Raw genomic sequence first — 23,665 nt, 5'->3', positions numbered from 1 at the left:
TTAGCATGTTGAATCATTAAGAGTTCCTTTCAGTGGAACCACTGAAAAGGAAAGGGGAAAAAAAACACTAAATAATCCCCCCTCCACCAAACTTTACATTTGGCACTATGCAGCAGACAAGTACTGTTCTCCTGGCGACTGCCAAACCCAGACTCAGATCAGATTGACAGACTTAGAAGCATGATTTTTCACTCCAGGGATAATGTCTCTCACTGATCTAGAGTCCAGTCGTGGTATGCTTTACACTTTGGGGTGGCTGTAGCTCAGGAGATAGAGCAGGTCATCAACTGATTGGTTGTTCGATCCCTGTCTCCCCCTATTTTGCATGCCAAATATCCTTGGGCAAGATATTAACCCCAAGTTGCTCTCCGATGCATCTATCAGAGTGTGAATGATAGTCAGTAAGCACTTAACAGCACAGAAGACAGTACTGGTGTATGTGGCATGTTGTATAGAGTGCTTTGAGTGCGCCGGGAATAGCAATATATAAGAATCAGTCCATTTACTGCATCCGACACTTGTTTGCAATATGTTTGGTGACGTATGGCTTGGATTCAGCTACTTGTTCATGGAAACCATTTAATAAAGCACTTTATGAACTGTTCTCGAGTTCATCTGTAGTGACTATGGAAAGTTGGTTACCTCTGCACACTATGCACTTCAGCATCTGCTGACCCCATTTTTAAAGGGTCTACCACTTTGTGGCTGATTTCTGTTGTTCCTAATCCCTTCAGCTTTGTAGTCTTACCACTAATAATCACTTCTAATTCTCTGCTTCTAAATTCAGATGGTACCTGGTCCTAAAAATCCTAGAAACATGGTGTCTAACTAGATACTTACCCTGGATGGCCTTCAGTAGCACTGTGAGGAATCCTGGAAGTCAGTTTTGAACAGGATGTGTCCTTTGATACACATATTACAAATACAAATACAACAGGTAAAAGAAGTATTGAACGCATCAAAACACGTCTACACATGCAAAGTAATCACACCAAAAATGTCCATAAATTATGTCTAATAATGACAAATTACACAGGGAAAAGTATTGAACACGCTTACTGAAATGTAATTAATACTTGATAAAGAGCCTTTGTTGGTGAGAACTGTCATAATGAAAATTGGTGACGTGTTCAATACTCCTTTTACTGTATGTAACACTGCTTGTTTTGTACGTTCACAGTATCTCTAAAATTAGAAACATTGAGTCTTAAGTGATTCTGAAAAAAAAATTCCTGCATTTATTACATCTATCCTGGACTATTGTAATTTGTTATTATCAGGATGTCCTAAAAACTCCCTGAAAGGAGCATGTTTCTCCCATATCGACTTCTCTTCAGTGGCTCCCTGTTAAATCCAGAATCAAATTTAAAATCGGTCCTGAGTAACCAGGCTCCATCTTAAAACCTCACAGTACAGAATTTTGTGATTCCTAGGATACTGGAAGGCTGAAGTCTTCTGTAAGACCAGCTTCCAAGTTTGGATTCAGGTGACAGACGACTTCTATACTTTTAAGATTAAGCTTAAAAATGTTCTTTCTGATAAACCATATATTTAGGGCTGGATTATGTAAGCCTGAATCATCTCTTAGTTGTGCTGCTAGGCTACTGGCCGTTTCCCATGATTCATCTTTTTACTTCACTCACCTTTTTTTCTACAATGCGTTTATACACCACACATTTAATGATTAATCATTATTAATCTCTGGATTTCTTCAATGTGACTTTTGCTTCGTCTCCCTCCCCTCACCCATTTGCAGCAGATGGCTGCCCCACCCCAAGCCTGGTTCTGCCTTTTCCTGTTAACAGTGTTGAAATTGGGCTGCATGGCCGGAATTTATATGGAGAGAATTTCTAGGCGTAGTCAAGTGCTGGAAGGCTCTCACTTGGGTGGTCATCTCTGCTTTTCGCAGATGACACAGCTCTGTTGCCTTCATCGGGTGATCGCCTCTAGCTCGCACTAAAACGGTTCACGGCAAAATGTGAAGCGGTCAGAATAAGAATCAGCGCCTCCAAACCTGAGGCCATGGTCCTTCACTGGAAAAGGGTGGACTTCCCGCTCCAGGTTTGGGATGAATTCCTGCCCCCAGTGCAGGAGAATCTCGGGGTCTTGTTCATGAGTTAATGGGAGGGGGGATCAACAGACGGGTTGGTGCTGCGGCTGTAGTGATGTGGACGCTGTACCAGCTGTACTAGGGATTTGTGTTGGTGTGTGGGGCTGTAGTTTGTAGGTTTATATTCTTAATTGGTAATTATGAGACAGTGTGTTTAAGATCATTATATAGAGTAAGATTGAAGTAATGTAACGAGTAGTTATAAAGGTAGTTTAACGAATGTCTTTTTCCTGGGAGTAATTAATCAACGTGCTGCATTACTTTTAAGAGAAATGTTCTTTGTATATGTGTAACAACTTTTTTACTTTAGTAATGAACACTGATCACAACAAAGAGGGGAAATACCTCCAACATAAACAAACACCTGAATTCAGCAAGAATGTAATGTCTTTGATATCCTGCTTAGAGACGGTGGTGGTTCTCAAAGTGGAGCAATGAGAATTGATAAGGAATTTCATTTTTTTTATCCTGGCAAGTTGTTGCTTTGTTTTACAGTCCGTGTTAATTGAGCAGGGATAAAGAGTTAACCCAGCAATCAAAAGTTTGACATTCAAATGTCATATCTTTATATATGGAGGTGGCTGTGGCTTAGGAGGTAGAGCGGGCGATCCACTAAACGGAAGGTTGGTGGTTTGATCCTTGTCTGCTCCAGCCTGCATGCCAAGTAGCCTTGGGCAAAATACTAACCCTGAGTTGCTCTCTGATGCATCCATCAAAGTATGAATGTATCTGAATGTTAGATAAAAAGCACTTCAGCAGAAAAATCAGAGGAAAAAAAGTGCTTGTACAGATGAATGAGGCAAGTTGTATGAAGCGCTTTGAGTGCACAGATAAGAACCAGTCCATTTATCCCTTTAAAACTTTCAAATTAACAATTTTTTTTTTATTTCTAAAAGTGTTTGATCTTCTAAAAGCATGAAGAATATTTGCTATTAAAACTTTTTTTTTTTTTTTAAATATATGCCTGAATGAAATGCTTTAATGTTAGACTGATAAACCCAACAACACAGTCCAGAGACACCTTTTCATTTCCTAAATAAAAAATATCTCTGTACAATACATTAAAAATGTGAAACCTTTATTTTCACATCGTGTTAAATCTGTTAGACGAGGAGGGCAAAAGCTATAATACAGTCTGTAGCTTTGATTTTTTTTGGTGCACATTGCCAACTTGTTGAAGCTCTACATATCCATCCTGGAGGACAGAGCTTAGATTCAGAGGCAATGAATGAACAAAAAGTTTAAAAAAAAAAAAAAAAAACCTGACAAAAACACAACAGCCAAAACAAGTCTTTTTTTCAATGTTAGAAAAAGAATGACTTGACACTGGTGAAGTTTCAGAAACTTCCACCTTGCTCTGCTGAAGCAGACATACATCCTACAGGACCATTTTCTAACCATTGCTCTCTTCCTCTCATTTTCATCTTTGTCGCATTTCTGCCAGTCTTCTTTATAGGGATTGTAGATTTAGGTTGATGCTCTCCATATACAAGGCTATATAGAGAGAATGAACTGACAGGTGGCAGAGGAGCCCGTCTATTGCCCAGTCTTCTTCTCCTTCTGGAAACTGAAGCTGGTCCGGCGGCTCAGTTTTCGTTGTTTCTGGGCAAAGTAATCAGCACGGGAGGTGCTAGCCCGGGACTCCAAGATGTAGTTTATCTGAAAAAAATTGGGAAAAACTGGCATTAATTATGAATTGACTTAAAAGATTTGTGTGATGCATTCATTTGCATTTCAAACACTGCACTACAGTACTGTGAAAAATTATTGAGCCACCCCTTTTTTCTTTACATCTTCTTTCCAAGGATCCAGACTTTCTGCTGTTTCTTTCTTTCTTTAATAACTGGTCTTCAGTATTAGCTGAAGGTGTTTCAAACTCAGGGGATTAAACAGTGTCACAAAACAACTTAGCAAAGAATCCATTTTAAAATTGTATCTTAACGCACTTTGTTTCTAGCGGCATAAAACAAAAGCGCATAATTTGCTCTCATTTCTTCAAATCCCAACAATCACACAGTTAGTCACAAAAAAGCATTTTTTGGCACGAACAAGATGGAAAGAATACAGGCAGTCATAGTAAACATTTACTTTCAAGGACAGATCTGCTGGACTGGTTCAGCTATTTCCCCCTTGCTTCAGCAGCTCTAGGCTGGAAGCAGAGGACTGACCCTTTGCCTATGCTAAAAGGCTGAAGGTTGCAGGAATCAGCGCCAGCACCAAAGAGAAAACTACCTGCTGCCCCATCAACCCAACCCAAGCTACCAAACGGCACTCTCGTTAACCCTTCATGCATTTCACTCCTCAAAACCTACAGGTTACAAGCACTTCTTCCAGCTCTTAGGAAGCCATGCACACATCAGTCCAGGAGTGTTGGAAATGCAGACAGCCACCTGAGGAGGTTGGGTGATCCATGTGGTCAGCCGTATAACACAACCGGCATTGACTGACTCGAGCTGTACACAGACGCTGATTTAACAGAACCTGGTTTGCCCTGGGGCTTTGGCGGAAGCAGAGTGGGTTGAAGCGTACGTGGTGACGTTTACAAATATCCCATGGTGATGTGGACATAAAACACGGGCAAAATTAACAGAAATAGCTCCTAGTTGACTGACCCAGGTTTAATAGGTTGGTAGAGCAATGTTTGGAGGTGTACTAACAAGAGCTATGAATATGTAGTGTCCATAGCACAAAAGATACAGGAGAGACAAGGGACAGACTTTATCAACTGAGTCCTGACACTCGCACTGAAAAGGAACAGTTTTTGATGGGAAATAATTGTGGTATGCTAAAACTTTGGACCAAATTATGACCCAATTCTAGTGGCTGGGTATCTGAAGAGATGTGCACTGCTTGTGTGCATCCTGCTCAGAATGTTAAATAGCACCAACTAGCCTTTCCTATTAATGGATGTTCCATTCGAGCGCACTGGCAAGGACCTCATTGAGCCATTTCACCGACTGCACGAGGATATAAGTTTTGGTTTTGTCCTGTTGGATCATGAAACATGATATTTCGAAGCACTGCCTGTGTGCAGCATCTCTGCAAAGAGTGTCACACATCAGCAACTACAGACATGCGAGTCTCTTTGTACTCATGGTGTACATTCACATTTGATGGTGACACATTGGAACAGAGCTACTTTCCATCGTTCTGATCTAAAAATAAAAACGACGCAGTTGTTTTAACGAGTTGAAGGGTACTGCAATCTAATCAAAGCTGACCAACAAAAGGAAAATCATCAAGGGAAATGCGTACATTAAACTGTACTTGCGTAAACACTCGTTCTTTTAACATAACAGAGATTGTTCTGATCTGCTTAGTCTCTTTTGCCACTCCTGCTTTGCCATATTTAGCAGGTATTAAATCAAAACTGTTAAATCTTTGTCCTCACAGAAATATGTTCCAGCACAGACATTCAGCTCAAACTCACCTTCAGCACTATTTCATTGACAGTAGCAGCATCAGACTCAAAGTAGAGAGGCTTGTAGTCATGATTGCTGAGATAAGTGAGTTTAAATATTGCATGACCTGTAAAGGAAAAACATGTTTCATTAGACCAAAATGATACAACAAACTTGTCCAACAACCATTCTGGGCTGACTGCAGGATAGGAGCAGGAGATGAAACTATTTGAATGTCACCAAGAATGTCAGTATGGTTTGGCCTTCTAGTGCACCTTTCATTAATTTCATTAACACCAAAACAGCTGAAATGCATCAATAACCCCGTAAGCTACTTAAATTGACCGGATCAATATGCCAGAAGTTTAACTGACTTCTGGGATAAGGAACTCAGTGTTCCTTTAATTTTTGAGTAGTGTAGATGTAGATAAATGGATAAAAGCAAAATAAACCTTAAAGGTAACGAAAGTTTAAGTACATGAATAGTGTGTTGACATGTGCAGGGTGACCTAATGTTTCTGTGCTCCACTCACTAGGGCTTCTTTCCTCCACAAGGTCACAAGCACAAAGGTGGTCCGAGTCAATGGAAATGGGTTTCTGCCGAATCCAGAACTTAGTACTGGCTTTCTGATTGGTGACAGGATCAATCTCCAGTTTTTCTCCTGAAATCCCTGATGAGATACCCATATGTAAAACATGATGGTCAATGTATTTCATACATGATACACATTCACTGTTGGCGCTGCAGAATGCTGCGGTAGCCACGCATTGCATAATTGCAATAAATTCTTGCAATCCATTTGTTTGTTTTTTATTTGTTACCTCTAGTTGTTTCGACTGTTCTTTAAAAACTGTTTTAATATTAAGGTTTAAACAATGAATTAAAAAAACAAAAAACTTTTTTTTTTAAATTCATTGTTTAAAAAAAAAATACAGCTGCTATTCAAAAATCACTAAAAATGAGATGCATCATTCTTTGTGGAGAAATAGGGATCCATTGTATTTCAAGTATACATAATCATAAAAAATCCATTAAAAAAAAAATCTTTGTAAGCTGCACACAATGAATTTAATTAAAAAAATACTGACTACAACTTGTAAGCGGATAACGTGCATCAAGCAGTTTGTACCTAGCTGGACATCTGTGGTGAAACGCAGTTTGTGGATCATGCTGATCTTGAAGGACTTGTAGTGATGACTGCTCAACATGTCTTGGACTGTGGTGATGTCAATAGGAGGGTCTTCCTCTGAACTCTCCTCACCTCTGGAGCCTGAAGACAGAAAGAAAACAAGAGCACTCAGAGAGTGCAACTACCCCTGAAGGGCAAGGGCTATACTTAAAGTTTGATGTTGCTCTTCCAGAAGGAAGGAAATATGTAATCAGTTTGTTTGTTTGCAGTCTAGCGTCCACATTTTTCAAAATATCATTTTTTTTATTCTGTGGGACGGTAGATACCAATAATAGCTCCAGCTGATTTCATTTTGATAATAACTGGGTCAAGGTCACACCAACTCCAGGTATTTTAATTTAGGTGAAAATTGGGTCAACATCAAGATCACACCAAATCAGAAAATCAGTTTACATTTTGTATTTTTTCATGAATTGACTTTAAAATTCACAGTATAGTATGACTTGGGGGATAATGAGTACCTAGGTTGGCTAAGCGTCTGACCTCGACCTTCCTGTTAGTGCCCAAGGTCAAAGTTGGCCGTGTAATTATTTTTAAAGAAACCACATAGAGTACTATATCATATGAAAGGACAAAGCAAGCTGTACAACACACCTGCCATATTCTGGCATCAAGAATATGCGTCAGGACTTCTTTAAGTTTCCTGAAGAGGTCTTCTCATCCGAGAAGCTTCTTCAGTTCTAAGAGCAATTGGTGGAGAGTCCCAGATTTTAAGCCCTATTTGGAAATGTCCCCAAAAGGGTTATGGACCCTCTTGGGGTCCTCTGCCTAATCACACAAGCCAAGGTGTGTAGAAGCCAGCTGAAGAAGCTTCTCAGACAAGAGGTGAAATGTCGTCAAGAAACTTAAAGAAGTCCAGACACTTATCTTTCCAAACATAATAACTTTTTTATGTACCTTACTTAGTCCATGCAAGAGGTTTGCTGTCTAGAGGTCTCATGACAACAGTCATTGTAAGATCACTTACTGTTTTCTCTGACCAGGCAAAATTCCAGGGTACTCTGGCTCTCCAGTGAGGAGTCCAGGTCTACTGCTACATTTGGCTCGGTCTGCTTCTCGAGACGATACAAGGGCCCTGTTTGAGAATGAGAGTATTTACATCAACACAGCACTGACAACTTTTATTGATATTGCAAAACTCTTATGAGAAAGTTATTTTTCAACAACTTTGGTCTTGTTTTTAGTTGTTACTTTCAAACTAGTGCCAGACTAATTGTTTGACTGTGCTGCAGTTGTTCAAGTAGAATGAAATGTTAACTAATAGGAAAGCTACTGGTAACAACTGGAACTGTAGATATGTAAATATATATTTTTTAAAAAAAGAAGCATATCCAAAATAATCTGGGATTCTCCTTTGCCCGTGACTTTCGGACTAATCAGATACTGTAACTCCTCCTGAAGTCTGCGTGTCTCATGTGTCAAATTGTCAAATGCATATTCATTCATGTGTCAAAAGTGAAACGTTTTAGGCTCTACAACCACTGGTTGCTGTCACTAATTAGAGACCAGTGTCATTAGGGTCACTGCAGCTCTACTCCACCAAACTTCCCTCTTAAGAGCCAAGATATTCTATGTATTATTAAATTTCTAGCCATTCCCTTTGTCTCCTCTGAATTCCTGTAATGTGAACCTTCTTTGGTTTGACTTCTTTAGATCAAACACAGTTAATAAAATTACTGTCTCTCAGAAACAAAACTCTTGCTGATGAAAAGAGATAGTTATTTCCATCACTGACATGCTATCCTCACATACACACACTTGGTAACATTCTGCAACTTAATGAAAAGTGTGTTCATAGTAGAAAGCAGAGATGTCCCAGGAGAAGGAGGGAGGACTCCCAGCATCTGGGAAGTGCCTGGAAAATGGCTGACACTCAGCTCTCATAACTGCCACTGCTTGCTAAGGGCCTGTATCTGTACAAGGCACTCGGAGTGGAAAGTCAAGTTACAATCTAGGCAGTCTGTAGGTTAATCACTCCTTATCTAGCAATGTGAGGTATATAGTAAAACATGCCAAAAACTATTTTCAGACACAAAATACAAAGATGTAGAATTATGCCCAATGTATCCAAAAGAGATTATATTTATGGATTATATTTATGGATAATTCAAGGAAAACAGCACACTTTTATGATTAACAGATCATAAAAAGACAGCACACCGTCTTCCTTGCATTAAAGAGAGAAGGGAATAAATGGTGCAAACATCATTACCCGAGCCTTTCTGTGAACCTTTCCTCTTCTTGAGAGCTTTCTGGAGAATTTCCTTCATAGTCACCTTCAAATTGTCCACCGGAATTAGAGAAAAACCATGAGCAGCATTTCTAAAATAGAAAAATAGAAAATAATTAAGAATGCATTAAGCAACATTTAATGGTTCTGATTGTTTCATAGCAATAAGATGCGAGTATCAGAGTACTGCTTTTTGTGCTAGCACAAACTGCTAAGCTGAAGACACGAAGACAAGATTGTAATCTGAATAAATAATCTACTGTGTTCTGCTTTCAATTTGCAAACAGCAGGAAGTTTCAATATGTTGTTTGTTTTGAATAGCCACCTCATGTATTTTTAATCTCAACTACCTTATTTGGAACATTTTACTTTAAATAGTTTTTGGAGAAATTATTATCATAGACCTTACTTTTAGCAATTAAACAGTATTACTGTTGTATACAAATGCCTTCCTGTTGCCAAATATTCAAATATTTATTTAAATGCAGCACAAAATAATCAGCCTGTAAAAATTTACTTGTCCACACCCTAACATCGTTTAATACTGGAAATATTTATATAGCGCCAAATCAGGCAGGGCGTCCATCTCCTAAATACAAACTTGAAGCTGATTCCACAGAAAAGGGGCCTGGAAGTTAATACTCTACGTCCCATTCGTCTTTTAAATACTCTAGGAACAACAAGTTTGCAGTCTGAGAGCAAACGGCTTAATTGGTGTGATTAGAATATTAGGTTAAGATGGGGTCTGTTTACTCAGGACCTTGTATGAGGTGAAGGATTTTAAATTTGATTCTGGATTTAACAGGGAGCCAATGAAGGGAAGCCCACACAGGAAAAAATATGTTCTCTCTTTTTAGTCCCCGCCAGTATTCCTACTGCAGCATTTTGGATTAGCTGATTTTTACATCAGTTTATAGGACATCCTGATAATAAGAAATTACAGTAGTCCAGCTTAGAATTCAAAGAAGTCAACATCACTCTGAGACATGATTAATATAAGCATTGAATGACATGCTCATATTTAAAAAAAAAAAAAAAAAAAAAAAAAAGGGTCTAAGATTCCTCGCAGTATTACTCGAGGCCGAGGTAATGCCATCCAGAGTCGGCATCTGGTTAGATACCATATTTCAAAGACTTTTAGGGCCAAGTACAATAACCTCAGTCTTATATAAATTTGTGAACAGAAAATTAGTGGTTATCCTCATAGTTTAATGATACTTATTGTTGTTTCTGTTGTTAACAACCGGAGGAAATCAGGATGAAGCTTTCAGCTATCCTCTCCAGTGCAAGACCATCTCCATCCAACATCACAATTGAAGAAAAGGTCATTAAATCTCTAAATAAAAAACAAAACATCACCATGCCAACAGCTAAAAAGGGGATGCTAACCGTTGTTCTAAACTCAAGTTGCGTTAGGTGACCTTGATAGGTCACATGACAGGACAAGGCAAGGTCTCACAGTGGTTTTACCCAAAATCCTGATGCTAATGACCCATGCCTTTTTTCACAACTTATGTGATTATGCACATGATTAATAGTGGGTCAATAATCACCTCCTATGGGACAACCCAACTACTGTTTAAATATATTGGCTGTCAACTTTTAAAACTGAAGAAGCCTCTTGTTTGAGAGGTGAATCGTCTTCACAAAAACCAAACCAAAACAAACAAACAAACAAAAAAAAAAACCTAAGTTGCCTTCCTGTTTAGCTCTTAAGGCTACCATTACCTGGATGACTGTGAACCTACAGAGCCAAACTGGTTGTTTATGTCATTTTGTGCTGTCCCAACAATGTAGTTTTATTCATAGATGGAAATCATTATCTTAGTCCTAGCAAGACTTATGTAAGTATCTATAATTAGACAACTCTATCAGCTTTCCACCATTTGTTGTTATAAGTGATATATCACTCATTTCATACTTACATTCTAACAAACAGTGACTGCCTGGAAGCGATGCCAGGGGAGGAGTATTTCTCCACCAAGGCCAGAGTGCTGAAACCAAACTTGTGTATTGGCTCATTGGAGTCTAGCGGAGGGAAGTCAGTGTCTACCTCGCCATCATCTTCAGCAATGTGAAGGCAATAAGCATTCACATTTTCACTGTTGGATATGCGGTGGAAGGATTTGGATATAGAGAGACAGAAAAAGTGTGTTACAAAGAAAAAGACATCCTGTGAAATGTAGCAGTTTTATTTTTTAGCCATTTTGTGCTCACTTGAGTTTGGGTTCTCGTCCCTCGCTTGTGTATTGCCAACAGATAAGTCCAATGAGGTCATGGACACGGGCATTGGCGATGGTCACCACTGTCATTGGATGTACTTTCTCCTGAGTCATTTGCATTGATAGGTAGACGTCTATCTTTTTTGTAGCTGTGGTGCCGATGTGGCCCTAAAAGTGAAGAGAGGATTGTGCAGTAAAAACAAAACAAAACATTACATCGAACAAACAGACAAAACGTAGACAAATATTAACTTATTGTTTTTCAAATAAACACTAACAGGCAAGTTATAGTTTCCACATCCACAAGGCTGCTAGAGTCAGCATGGGTCAAAGTGATGTACATTTTGTCATCAGATTAGATCATTAGCACAAGCACGTTCGTATGTCTGTCAATTTTGTGGCTGCGCAGATTCACCTGCTGCGAATGCTTGATAGCACCATATGCCTTTGAGGCAGACTTCAAAACACAAAGCTGATCCTATAAGTCCTACCAGACAAATGAAATTATTTATTTCTACTGTGGCATTCTACCATCAAATGCCAAAGGAGAAATAAATACACAATTAGATTGAAACTGTGCTGTGATTATTTGGGTAATAACTTCAATAAAATTTATAACTGCTTATTTAGTTAGAAACAAAATTTTCAACCTGAATTGAGTGAAAATTGAGTACTGTCCTGACTATCATGATATATGGAAAAACCTATACAAAGAAAAAGCTTATCAATTCTTGAAGAAAATCAAATTGAAGACAAAGGTTTTCCCCACTCTACAAAACTGGATTCAAATCCTATTATTTAATGTCCAAATAAACCTAAATAAAATGTTGAATAATTCACCTTGCCATCAAATTTAGAGTATTCATTGAAGGGATTATTGAGCTGCTGGGGACACTGCTCAAGCCTCAGTGACAAAGTGGATTTTGTTCCAGTTGTCTGCGGCCTGTCTTTAAAGTTGCGCTTTTCAAACAGAGACCCCAGATCTTCCACTGGACAGAACACACAGAAACAGGAAGAAGAAGAAAAAAAAAAAAAAAGAGTTAACGTATACTGATGGAGTTTTGTCAACTAAAGAGCTTTTGTGTCTGAATCTAAACACATTATCTTAGAGGTTTTGCTGAGAATTTAAGGAGATTTTATCAAACAGCTCGTGTTGATACAGTGTGAAAAAACATCTGACCATTTCCCGATTTCCTATTTTTTGTATGTTTGTCACACTTAAATGTTTCAGCTCAGCAAACAAATATCAATCTTAGACAAAGATAACCAAACTAAACACAAAATGCAGTTTTTAAATGAAGGTTTTTATTATTAAGCGGGGAACAATTCCAAACATACATGGCCCTGTGTGAAAAAGTTATTGCACCCTAAACCTAATAAGTGGTTGGGCCACACAACAACAGCATTTGCAGCAACAACTGCAATCAAATGTTTGCAATAACTGACAATGATTTTTTTTCCAGCAATGTGGAGGAACTTTGGCTTACTCATTTTTGCAGAGTGGTTGTAATTAAGCCACACTGGAGGGTTTTCGAGCATGAACCGCCTTTTTATGGCCACCGAATCTCAGTTGGAATCAGGCCACTCCAAAGTCTCACAACAGCAAGGTGGACTTACTGTTGTGTTTTAGATCATAGTCCTGCTGCAGAACCTAATTGTGCTTCAGCCTGAGTTCAGGAACAATTAGCCAGACATTCTCCTTCAGGATGTTTTGGTAGAGAGCAGAATTCATGGTTCATTTACCACAGCAAGTTTTATGGGTCCTGAAGCAGCAAGACAGTCCAAGACCATCACATCACCATGATATTTTACTGTTGGTAAGATGTTCCTTTTCTGAAACTGTGTATGACTTTTTGATCCACCACCCTGTAATAGGACACACACCTTCCAAAAAGTTCAACTTTTGTCTAGTCAGTCCACAGAGCACTTAGCCAAAGGTCTTGGGGATTGTCACGATGTTTTCTGGCAAAACTGAAACGAGTCTTTATGTTCCTTTTGCTCAGCAGTGGTTTTCGTCTTAGAACTCTGCCATAAACACATTCATTTAGAAACTGTATTTTGTTTACTTGTGTTATCTGTGTTGTGTTATTTGTTTGATGATCTGAAACATTTAAGTGTGACATACAAAAAAAAAAATGGAAATCAGGAAAGAGGTAAACACTTTTTCACACCACTGTATAGAAGTGCCATTCACTTCACTGGTTCAGTTACTGATTCAGGTTCAATAAAGACAGATTTTTGTCTTTGATTACTTAAAATGTTAAGATACTCTTCTATAAATGCTTCAGTATATATTACTAATGAAGTGGTCTGTGCCCTGTGGCAACAGAATATTTGATGTCATATTTTAGACAAAATCATTTGAACATGCAGATCCTCAGCAAACTACGTAATCAGAATGACATTAAGGGATATAAATGACAAGCAAAAACAACGTTTGTAAAACATGGTGTTACAAAGTTTGTAAAATGTGAAATTTTAAAAAGTAAAGGTATTTAGAAATGACTAGGAACAGTACCTGACTGGGAGGACGCCCTCTCTTTCCACTGAATGTTTTTGCATTTGATTTGGTTCTGTCGTTCTTTTCTTAGTCTTTCAAGTCTTTGGGCTACAAAGAAAGGACAGCTGGTCATTAACTTCATTGCATACAAAAACAGAGTCACTAAAACTTAGTTAAACAGACAACAGATCATCATTTACGACACATCATGAAAATTATTGTAAATTCCTGTAAACAACTGATTCTATAGAATGTAGATCATTGAACAGTCATTATTTCCAACCACAGAGGATGTCATTGCTCTCCAAAAGTTTGATTCAGTTGACTTTACCATTTTATTACACATGTAACAAGCATAGCCGGTATAATGAAATTTGCAATATGTTGTTGTATGTTATTGTGCAGAAAGCAAAGTAAGATAAAACACAGAATAAGATAAAAGATTTAAAAAGGAGGGAAATTCAAATGCATTACAATATCATACAATAAAATACAGAATAAGATGTATATAAAATATAGGATTAGTAACTTATTGCTAGTCTGTTATTGCTGAAGTGGCGGCATATCACAGTTTCAGATTCAGTCATTGTGTATAATATAGTGTATGAATGTGTGTTTAATAGAGTCCATTTGATAAAATACTTACGAAATATGGTCAGAGACAGAGTTACACTCATGTCGGATGCAACACTTTTAGATGTCTTTGATGACAAGTTGCTGACAGTTACACTATTAACACTGCTCAGCTGCTTTTACTACCCACTGCAGGGCCCTTTGACCAACGGTCGCCTAGTTACCATACAACACTGTTATACAAGATGTTATAATGCTTTGTACAGTGCAGTAGGAGATGCTACCAAGGTATTTTTCAACCTCCTCAGAAAGTGTAGGGATTATTGACATTTTTGTATTAGACAGAAGGTGTATCTATAGAAAATGACATAGATTAAGGAATTTAAAGCTTGTTGCCTGTTCAGTTTCTGCAGTTGACGAAAACCGGGTTTTCTCTGCATTTGCTGGACAAGGTGAAATAATTTCATTACCAGCTTAGAAAGGAAAGAGGTAGTAATGGTACGGAGCTATAATCATTAAGTAGTGTTTAAGGGCAAAGTGAAGTAAATTTACTTCTACTTCTATAGCACGTTTTTACTCTGAGCTTTTTACCACAAGTCTCTCACACATTGATAGAACCTTTAACTCTTATTGATATAGCTTTAGATGTAAAGCAATAACTGGATTGCTGCCTTCTATATACATGTTCCCTCCTTGCAATGAAACATGCTGGTCGTTATTCTCTTCGTCCATAAGATTACTTGTTGCTTTCTGTTCCATTTGCACAAACTGAACTTGGCAAAAGAGCTTTTGTCCATTTAGCACCCTTGGCTTGGAACGAGCTGCAGAATGACTGGAAAATGACAAAATTATTTTCATTAAGTGTTTTTAATCCATAACATGCAACTGTTTCAATTAGATTGCTTGTCATTTTAATTAAATTTCATTTGCATTTTTGTGTATGTGTGTTTTGTTGTTGTTGTGTGTGTTTAATTGTGTCATTTTTGTAACTGCGTGATACTTGCTGCTGCCCATCTTGGCCAGGTCTCCCTTGAAAGGTTTCAAGGGTTTTTAATCAAAATGGGATCTTCCTAGTTAAACAGAGGTTAAATAAAAAAACAACAACCAAAAAACAAACAAACACCTTTATATCTACAAATGTTTAACTTTCTAACAGTCGCACTCTGATGACTGCATCGGGGACAACTTGGGGATTCAGGATCTTTCCCAAGACTGGACTAGCTGGAGAACTGATCCACCACCCTTCTAACCTTCATCGACTTGTAAGCATTTGAGGACAAGTTAAAGATGTTAATAAACACCTCAGCCAGCTTACTGCCACATGCTCTGATCACGGGTTCTGGTATACCGTCAGGGCCAGCAGCTTTGTGTTAATTCACTCTGTTTAGGGAGGACCTGACCTCAGAGGGCAGAGGTACATGGCCATCTGGTGGTGGCAGGGTTTTGATGGGAGTCTCTGTATTGAGTCTGTCAAAATTGGCATAGAAATGGTTTAATACATCAGGGAGTGAAGCATTATGGACAATACGGGAACTGTCTGTGCTCATGTGATCAGTTATTGCACATATTCTTTGCCACGGGCTCCGTAGGTGATTGTGTTATAGGAGGGCATTATCAATTTGTCATGTATAGTTTTTCTTTGCAGTGCTCTTTTGTACCTGCATCTGTGGGCTAGAGTGCCGCCAAATCTAAATGCAAGGTACGTCTATCAGCAAGAGACAAACGTCATCCTTTATCCAAACTTTATTCAAAGTTTTCTTATTTTGGTATACGTCTATTAAGTTCTATATTGTGACAGACTATGCAACTTTTTATACTGAAGAGGGATATACTTCTATTTCTGTGTGGGAACCCTGGGTAGCTTTGTGATGATACGGATTCTAATCAGTATGGGCAAAACAGCACTTAAGGGTAGACTCAGCCACTTTTGGCCAGACTGTAACCATCTTAGTTACAGTTTGTCCCTTTCTGTAAGTGGTCTGTTTCTGAGTAGTAAGAACAAGGAGTGGTAGTCTAACATGAGTGCAGGGCAAGCTCCTTTGTTGTTAGTACAGTAGAGATCAATTTATGTCCAAGGTAAGCCAAGGCAGCTCAACAGTCCACAATAATAGTGGTAATAAATGTTGGAAGGGTGATATATCAGTACCATGTTGAGAACCAATTAAGTGAGCTCTTTAGAATAAACATTTTTGAGAGAAATGGGTCAAAGGCTTTCAGAATGACTAGGTGCTTAATTTTATACCCCTGAATTAAAAAATTAAGAGATGTGACTCACTTCTTTTGTCCATATAGAGTACCACTAATTGAGCCTTTAAAGAAAAAGACCAGTTTTCATGAAGCTACACTGACTATCTGGCATGTAAATCTTTTTAATAATATGACCAACCCTTTAAATACAGTCGTGTACACAAAAAAGTATAGCAGTTCAAAAAGGGCTAGCATAAAATAAAACTTGCATGGTTGTTAATCCGTGTCTTACCAGCAGCCACTGGTTTGTCACAGCTATCTTGGTGAAGTCCTGATGAGAGCCACAAGAGGTCAGTATCCAGTGTCAAGGCTGAAAGTCTCAGAGGATTGCAGCTTTCGACCCACAACCCAAAACCATCCCCGTCACTCTACAAAACCTAATACAAAAGTCAAGGGAGCCAAAAGGAGACAATGTCTACCTTTGGACTCCCTCTTTCACCAAAACCAACTTTTCCTTCCAAATAAAATTTCTGAAAGTAGTTGCAAACTCACTTTAACCTCACTATAGACAATTTTTACAAAACAAACAATATAGTACACCAACACCCTCAATTGATGACTGATTAGATTAGATTATAACACCAAACTTTAGGATTATAGGGATAATAGAAGAACATGACACAACCAAGTCTGTATTCTGGTGGGTGGCAAGACTCGTGGGTTAGAGAGGTCTGTTAAGCCAGATAGTCTTTTTCCATGGCATATAGTCTCAGCTGAGGATATCCCTGATGACCCAATCAGCAACAAAATGAATACCACTGTCAAATGAAGTTAATTACATCGATTATTTTAACAATTTTGGATTCTGATGTCCCCGCATAGACAACACTGGAGACCAAGCACCCTTCGCAGCATTATTTCGAGTCATTCTACCCTCCAAAACTCCTGAGGTCCTCATCTCATATCCCATTAAGATTAACTAAGACATTCAGCAACAAGCCCAACCATTCACCCATGGGATGCAGAAGATCTACTGCCTGCATCCCATTACTGGACTCAGCAGAACAGCCCCAGCCCCGAAGTCCCTTTTTTCTGTTGGGTCAAAGTTGTTTTGGAAGCACAAGTAGAGATGCTTTCTATACGTTAGGAGGGCACCATCATCGTTTTGCATTAAGAGTGTAAAATACTGATGGGTGCTTGCCATTTAATTGCTTAACAGTAATTAAATGGCAAGCAAAAACAGAGCATGTGCTTTAAGATAATCAAATCTAAATGGTGAATTATTCTATTAAATTCTGGTCTTGTTTATAGTGCTGAATGTAATTTCCAACAGTAGAAATACAGCAATTTTGAAACTGAGAGTGAAAACCTTTTTATTGGGTTGTTTTTTTGTGTTACTCATCCATTTGAATAATTAACAAAATATAAAAAAGGACAAATGAACTTAAGCATGGTTCGGAAGAATTGTTGTCCCATCAGTTTCTCAGTGCTTGGTAGCACACTAAATTTCACACATGATATGAAATTTATCTATTCATTTATTTATTTATTTATTTTTTATTCAGCTTATACCACAACACTAGCTGTGGCTTTTCAAATTATATAATACATTGCTTTTATACTGGCTAGCAGGAGCACTAAAGAGCACATTTAGACAGGACCTGTATTAAATTAGCACAATTTTTACTGTGATTCTAACCACATAAGGACAACACAACAAACTTCTTACACAGGACAAAATATCCGGACACACAATTTGTGAAACTACGGGTAGGCAATATAGCCTCAAAATTATATCACACTATTTCAATGAAATTTACTGCAATTGTGTTTCTGAGACTATTGAGTCAAAAAAACAAACAAACAAAAAAAAAGAAAGAACTTCATCTGTGAGAGCAGTTTCGAGGCAGCAGTATTTATTACTGCAAACAAAGTTAAGGATAGCTTAGTCATTTTTTTCCAATGAGCTATTGTCATTGATGGCAGCCATGTAATTCGCAGTGTGAATATATTGCCACAAGATGCCAGGAGTAGCAGTATTATAGTGGAATATTCTTGCATTACAGCAATACGATGACACACCATTAGTCAAACATAAGCACAAAAACTGCCTATGTAATGTTTTCCCTGCTCAGCCCACTCTTGCACAGGAATAAATTACCACCCCAAGTGGAGGGCTTCAAATATCTCACAATCTTGTTCATGAATCATGGCAGAGCAGAGCTTCAGCCTTCATATAGACTGAAGAGCTTGGCCACTTGAGAGGGGCTTGCAGTGGAGCCGCTGCTCTTCCACATTGAAAGGTGACACTTGAGCTTGTTCAGGCATTCAGGTCTCTTGGAAGGCTCTGAGAGGAGGTGTCCAAAGCATGTCTGGCCCCAAGGGAGACGTATGACCCAGAGATTAGCTGGCTTGGCAGCGTCTTGGTATACTCCTTCCAGAAGAGTTAGAGGAGGTGGTCAGGTAAAGGGAGGCCTTGGTTGCAGGGGTAGCCTAGACCTAGCAGAAAATAGATCAGTCCAAATGGATGGACTGTTCTTTTTCCACTGTGGACTGATTGTACAGTTTATATTTTTAATGACTTTTAAAAAAAAACAAGTATTGTTGGAACAGTGCTCTTGGGTCTAAAAGCCTCATCTTTTCTCCTCAAAACACACATCCTTTTACACACCTTAAAGCATAACTCATAAGCTGGAGAGGAAATTGCAACTCACTCGTTTAGAAGATCATCCTTTAGCCTGGAAGATTAGTTTTTTGCTCTATAAAAAGCCCTCTGTAAAGCTGGAAGATCTTACTATTCTATACTGAGTGAAGAAGAACCATCCTAGGTTTCTCTTCAGCACTGCAGCCAAAATTGTGCTTTTTAGACCCCATTCCTACAAGACTACTCAAAGAAGCATTATTTACCATTAATTAATGCTTTAAGCTTAAACATAATCAACCTATCTCTATGACTTGAGTACGTAAGACAGGCCTTTAAGCGGTCAGTAACCCAGAAACAGCTTCAGTGAAGGTTACAAATGTGGACAAACAGTGGACTCATCTCTGTGCTTGTCCTCCTAGGCCTCAGTGCAGCATTCCATACTGTTGACCATAATATAATATTACAGCAATTTGAGCGTGCTGTAGGTATTAAAGGTACTGCAGTGCAGTGGCTTAAATCATAGCTAACAGACTCCAATTTGTTAATGCAAATGGAGTCTTCTTTACACACTAAAGTTACCTAGGGAGTTCCACAGGGATACCCAACTTTATTTATCCATGAAGCCAGATAATATACATAAATTATTTAAACTGCAGGAATTTCTTACAGACATAAAGACCTGGATGACCTGATTTTCTGCTTCCAAATTCACATAAAAACTGAGGTTATTGTAGTCTGACCTAAAACTCTAAGTTATTATTGGGATGGTCTTTACCTTACAATATTAAGCGCCTTGAGACAACTGTTGTTGCGATCTGGTGCTACATAAATAAAATTGAGCTGAATTGCTTGCAAGCCAAATAGTTCAAGCTTTGTCTTGTCTGACCATAGCGATATTTTCCACATTTGACCTGGGCATGTGGGCAGCTACAAATTTCAGTTGAGCTTCTTTATTGGTCAACATCCTCTCAGTCCATGACAATGTAAAACTCGCTACAAGTCTTTAGGTAAGTCATTAAAAACGTATGCTGAATCACCATTCCATCCTGAAAAATGAAGTTTAAAGACATTATTAAAAGTGCCAAATTACTATTACATTCATGCCCATGATCCACTGGAGCCACAGTAGTAATGGTAATAACACCAACAAAGAACAACAATATGAAAACTGAAAATGTAAAAATAAATTCCACATTTGCTGAAGTAGTGGGTTTCCCTCACTTTTTGTCATCATGGTTTTGTCATCAAATGTTTGCAGAAATTTGGTTTTATATAGAGTAGGCACTTGATTTTGGAGCACACGGAAGCTGGGTGACACATAGTCAATGATTATTCATTTTGCTGTGTCATTTGTCATCTCCATAACCATATTTAATGGAATATGTCACATCATATAAATTACTTAAATGCACAATGAACCACAGTGTAATCCCAAGCTTTTCACATGCGCTGCACACAATTTAACTCAGTGAAACCACTGGCCCTGATTAGCCACACAAAACCCCTTCAAACAGCAGCAGAACAGGCTTTCTGGCTGCCTCCCACCATAATGACAGGAGGGAGGTCTGACAGAAAGCTGGCCCAACTAACAAGCTAAAGTCTGAAGATGAGTTTACCTGTGTTGGAGCGCCGACGAATGCCAAAGTCCCAGCTGGAGGTGATGTCCATAGACTGAGAGAGGTCACAGGGATGACTGTCTGTCACACTACTGCCCCCCTCATTCAGGAGGCCTGACCCAGTTGACCCAAAGCTGCTACCAGGCACCAGAGAAAGCTGGCACTTCTCAAGATCAACATCTTGATCTATTAGCACCATTTCACACATTCCAGTATCATCACTGGTCACATGAGATTGTCTGATGTGAGCCAGGATAATGGCCGGATTGTCCAAGAATGCCATTTCCTCTGTTTGGCTAAGTGTGTCTTTTCGCTTTGGAAATCTTCTCACCCTCTTGCCTGTATGCCAAAGGGTTCCTTTTCTTTTCTTATCAGTCTCTGTTTGAGAGTGTTACAGCTCTGACTGATGACAAGAGAGGTGTCACCTTTTCCATCTTTTGATGACTATTTTTTCAGGTCCAAGGTAGGCAAAGTAGTCCCTAAGGAGAGCAAAGAAATTGTTATTACATGTTGCAGTCTAGAAGTAGGATTTCAGCTCAATCTTTTAAAACTGATATATTTAAAAACTAAGCTCAATTCACACATCCCAAAGCCCACTTTAACTTCCAACTTTCACAGTTTAAATAAATAAATACAATAAACTAAAACAAGAAGCAAACCTCTGCCAAGGCAGCATTTGCTTTTAAGGGACTAATATTGTATTTTATACAATCTTTTGTTTTTGTTCTTTATGCAGTCCAGATCAAAAGTTTAACCACTTGAAAAATGGGCAAAAAAAAGTAGGGTTTTTTTTTTCATATTTTGCATGGTTGGATCTTAACAAGGTTCCAAGTAGAGCTTCAACATGCAACAAGAAGGGATGGGAGTGAGACAAAACATTTCTTTTGAGCATGCATTTTATTGAAAACAACACTTAAACTGAAACAGGCTGTTTTACACCCGATCAAAGGTTGAGGACACAGCTAGCTGTTTGATGTGGGACAGTAAACTTTAATGTTTAAATGGATCTATTTTAAAGATGTAGAGCTCTAATGTGCAGCTGCTGCCTTAAAAATCATCAATGGCAGCAAAATCCCACTCAGTGATAAAACTGTTAAGTAGAATTAAAATTATTATTGCTTGCGCCAAATCACCAGATTAAGTAAAGAGTTTTCTCGTCATTTTTAAAAACAGTGATGCATTTTACTGGTATATTTTTATGATAAAGATTTTTAATGCAATTTGATAACATATCTAAAGTATAGGTATCACTCAGAGGGATAATCTTCTATGGAAGAAGAGTCACAAGATTCCTGAAACGCCTATTTTGTGATTGGTCAGATGTCTGCCAGTGCCACACATTTCGTGTGAATGCACAGGGGAGACCCTTCGTTAACACAGTGACTTGATAACCAGCTTTGTGTGATCGGTTATCCTGATCATCAATTTTAGGATATGTGAATCCAGACAATGGAGAGATACCCTAAATATACTGAACACACATAGTTTACCCAACTCCTGCTTCACAGTATAGCCCTCAGCTTGGCTGAAGAGGCTTTAAAAGTCTCAACAGTTAAAACAAAGATTGTCATTTTGCCAATAATCTCTTTAAATGGGTTTGAACTTTGATACCAACAAACAAAAACTGAAGTTTGAATGTCCGTGATATTAACACTGAACATAAAGATGTTGATAATTTCAACATGTAAATAAGAGCTGTAAGCCAGGCCAAAACAACCACACACTCAAACTAGGTTGAATGAGATACCAACGTTAACACGTCCAATAAAGGATCAGGACCAGAGCACCAAGATTTTTTGTAACTTTAGTAAACAAACGTCAAACTATTAATAACATATTGTTAGGTTTTGAATAGTTCAAATTGTATGCGGCGGGCCTAATCTTACATTAGAAGATCCAGTAATTGCAAAGAGCTTCTAGACGACGCTAACTGCAACTAATGAAAAGCTGTAGTGTATTGTCAGGTTTGTCCTTGCTGACAGCTTAAGGGTCTTCTTCTCTAAAGCGAAATGTGTTATGGCGTGTAATGCCAAGTGATACTGTTTGATACCTGCAACAAGCACCTCACGTAATGATTCATCGTAGCTGTTTTTAATGATAGGTGATGTAGCTATTGTCTTTTTTGCTAACCATCGTAGCCGGCTGACTTCAAAGTAATACTTTTTTAAATCGCAGTCCGCCTGCTTAGAGTGGTAAAAAGGTTTATTTTTAGTATCAGGATTGGAAAAATATTTCACCAGAAGCGGTTCAATCTAGTAGCTTGCAAGCTCATTTAAGCTAACGCGACCAGCATTTGGTTGCACCTCCCTTGTTTAAGACGACGTCTTACCTTTAGATGTATCCACCAAGGGAAAGAAACATCCACCATTCTCCATATTATACAAGCATAATCATAATAGAGTCAGAAACTCTGTTCATCACGACTAATGTTCCACATTAAAGTCATAATACAAACCAACTCAACCTGGTATGCTCTGCCTAACAACCAACCCACAACCAACCCGGCTATACTTCCGGTTCCGTTACTTCGTGATAAAAGAAAAAAAAAGACTGATTTCGTTTTCACAGAAAGCCTCAGTCATCGACATATTTTGCAACATTTTTATCCTTATTACGCTTTTATTAAAATATAACTGTTTATGAAAATATCATGTGACTTAATTTGATTAAGTCTAACATTATTATTATTATTATTATTATTATTATTATTATTATTATTATTATTATTATTATTATTATTTAGTTATAATTATAATTGTAAAAAATATACCCGACAGTCAGGGAGGGCATTTTATGTGCTTCGACCTAAAATGAGGTCCATATATATTTGGAAACTGTGTTTTTTTTACCTGTTTACTGAAACATATTCCAATTATTGTTATATAATTGACATGGACATAATATGTAGAATCTCACCTTTCGTCTGAGGGTATCCACTTTTAAACTGGAATGAAGAGTTCAGAAGATTCAGGTCCTTAAAATGTGCCACCCT

General features: G+C 38.2%; 1 protein-coding gene across 1 annotated transcript; it reads right to left on the bottom strand.

Annotated features, from left to right (window-relative positions):
- Positions 1-3,171: 3,171 nt before the first annotated feature.
- mapkap1 (MAPK associated protein 1) lies at positions 3,172-23,162 on the bottom strand. Its single transcript, XM_085414739.1, has 12 exons — positions 23,003-23,162; positions 20,674-21,152; positions 13,672-13,761; positions 11,994-12,142; positions 11,149-11,321; positions 10,857-11,033; positions 8,914-9,023; positions 7,669-7,776; positions 6,642-6,782; positions 6,045-6,182; positions 5,541-5,638; positions 3,172-3,769 (listed from the first exon to the last, which is right to left on the bottom strand). Exons 2-12 carry the CDS (start codon positions 20,954-20,956, stop codon positions 3,647-3,649), a joined length of 1,590 nt encoding a protein of 529 aa, XP_085270865.1. The 5' UTR covers positions 20,957-21,152; positions 23,003-23,162; the 3' UTR covers positions 3,172-3,646.
- Between the last annotated feature and the right edge of the window lie 503 nt (positions 23,163-23,665).

Source organism: Rhamphochromis longiceps, linkage group LG7 (assembly GCF_057381845.1).
Source record: "Rhamphochromis longiceps isolate RC_006_pf linkage group LG7, R_longiceps_female_GT1.1, whole genome shotgun sequence".
Lineage (NCBI taxonomy): Eukaryota > Metazoa > Chordata > Actinopteri > Cichliformes > Cichlidae > Rhamphochromis > Rhamphochromis longiceps.
This window is presented reverse-complemented; position numbering and strand designations above follow the sequence as displayed.

Coding starts and splice junctions, on each gene's coding strand:
- mapkap1 (XM_085414739.1), bottom strand. CDS start 20,956: ATGGCATTCTTGGACAATCCGGCCATTATCCTGGCTCACATCAGACAA. Junction 11,322..11,993: donor ACTCTAAATTTGATGGCAAG/GTGAATTATTCA, acceptor CTTCACTTTTAG/GGCCACATCGGCACCACAGC. Junction 6,783..7,668: donor TTGCCTGGTCAGAGAAAACA/GTAAGTGATCTT, acceptor TTCTGTCTTCAG/GCTCCAGAGGTGAGGAGAGT.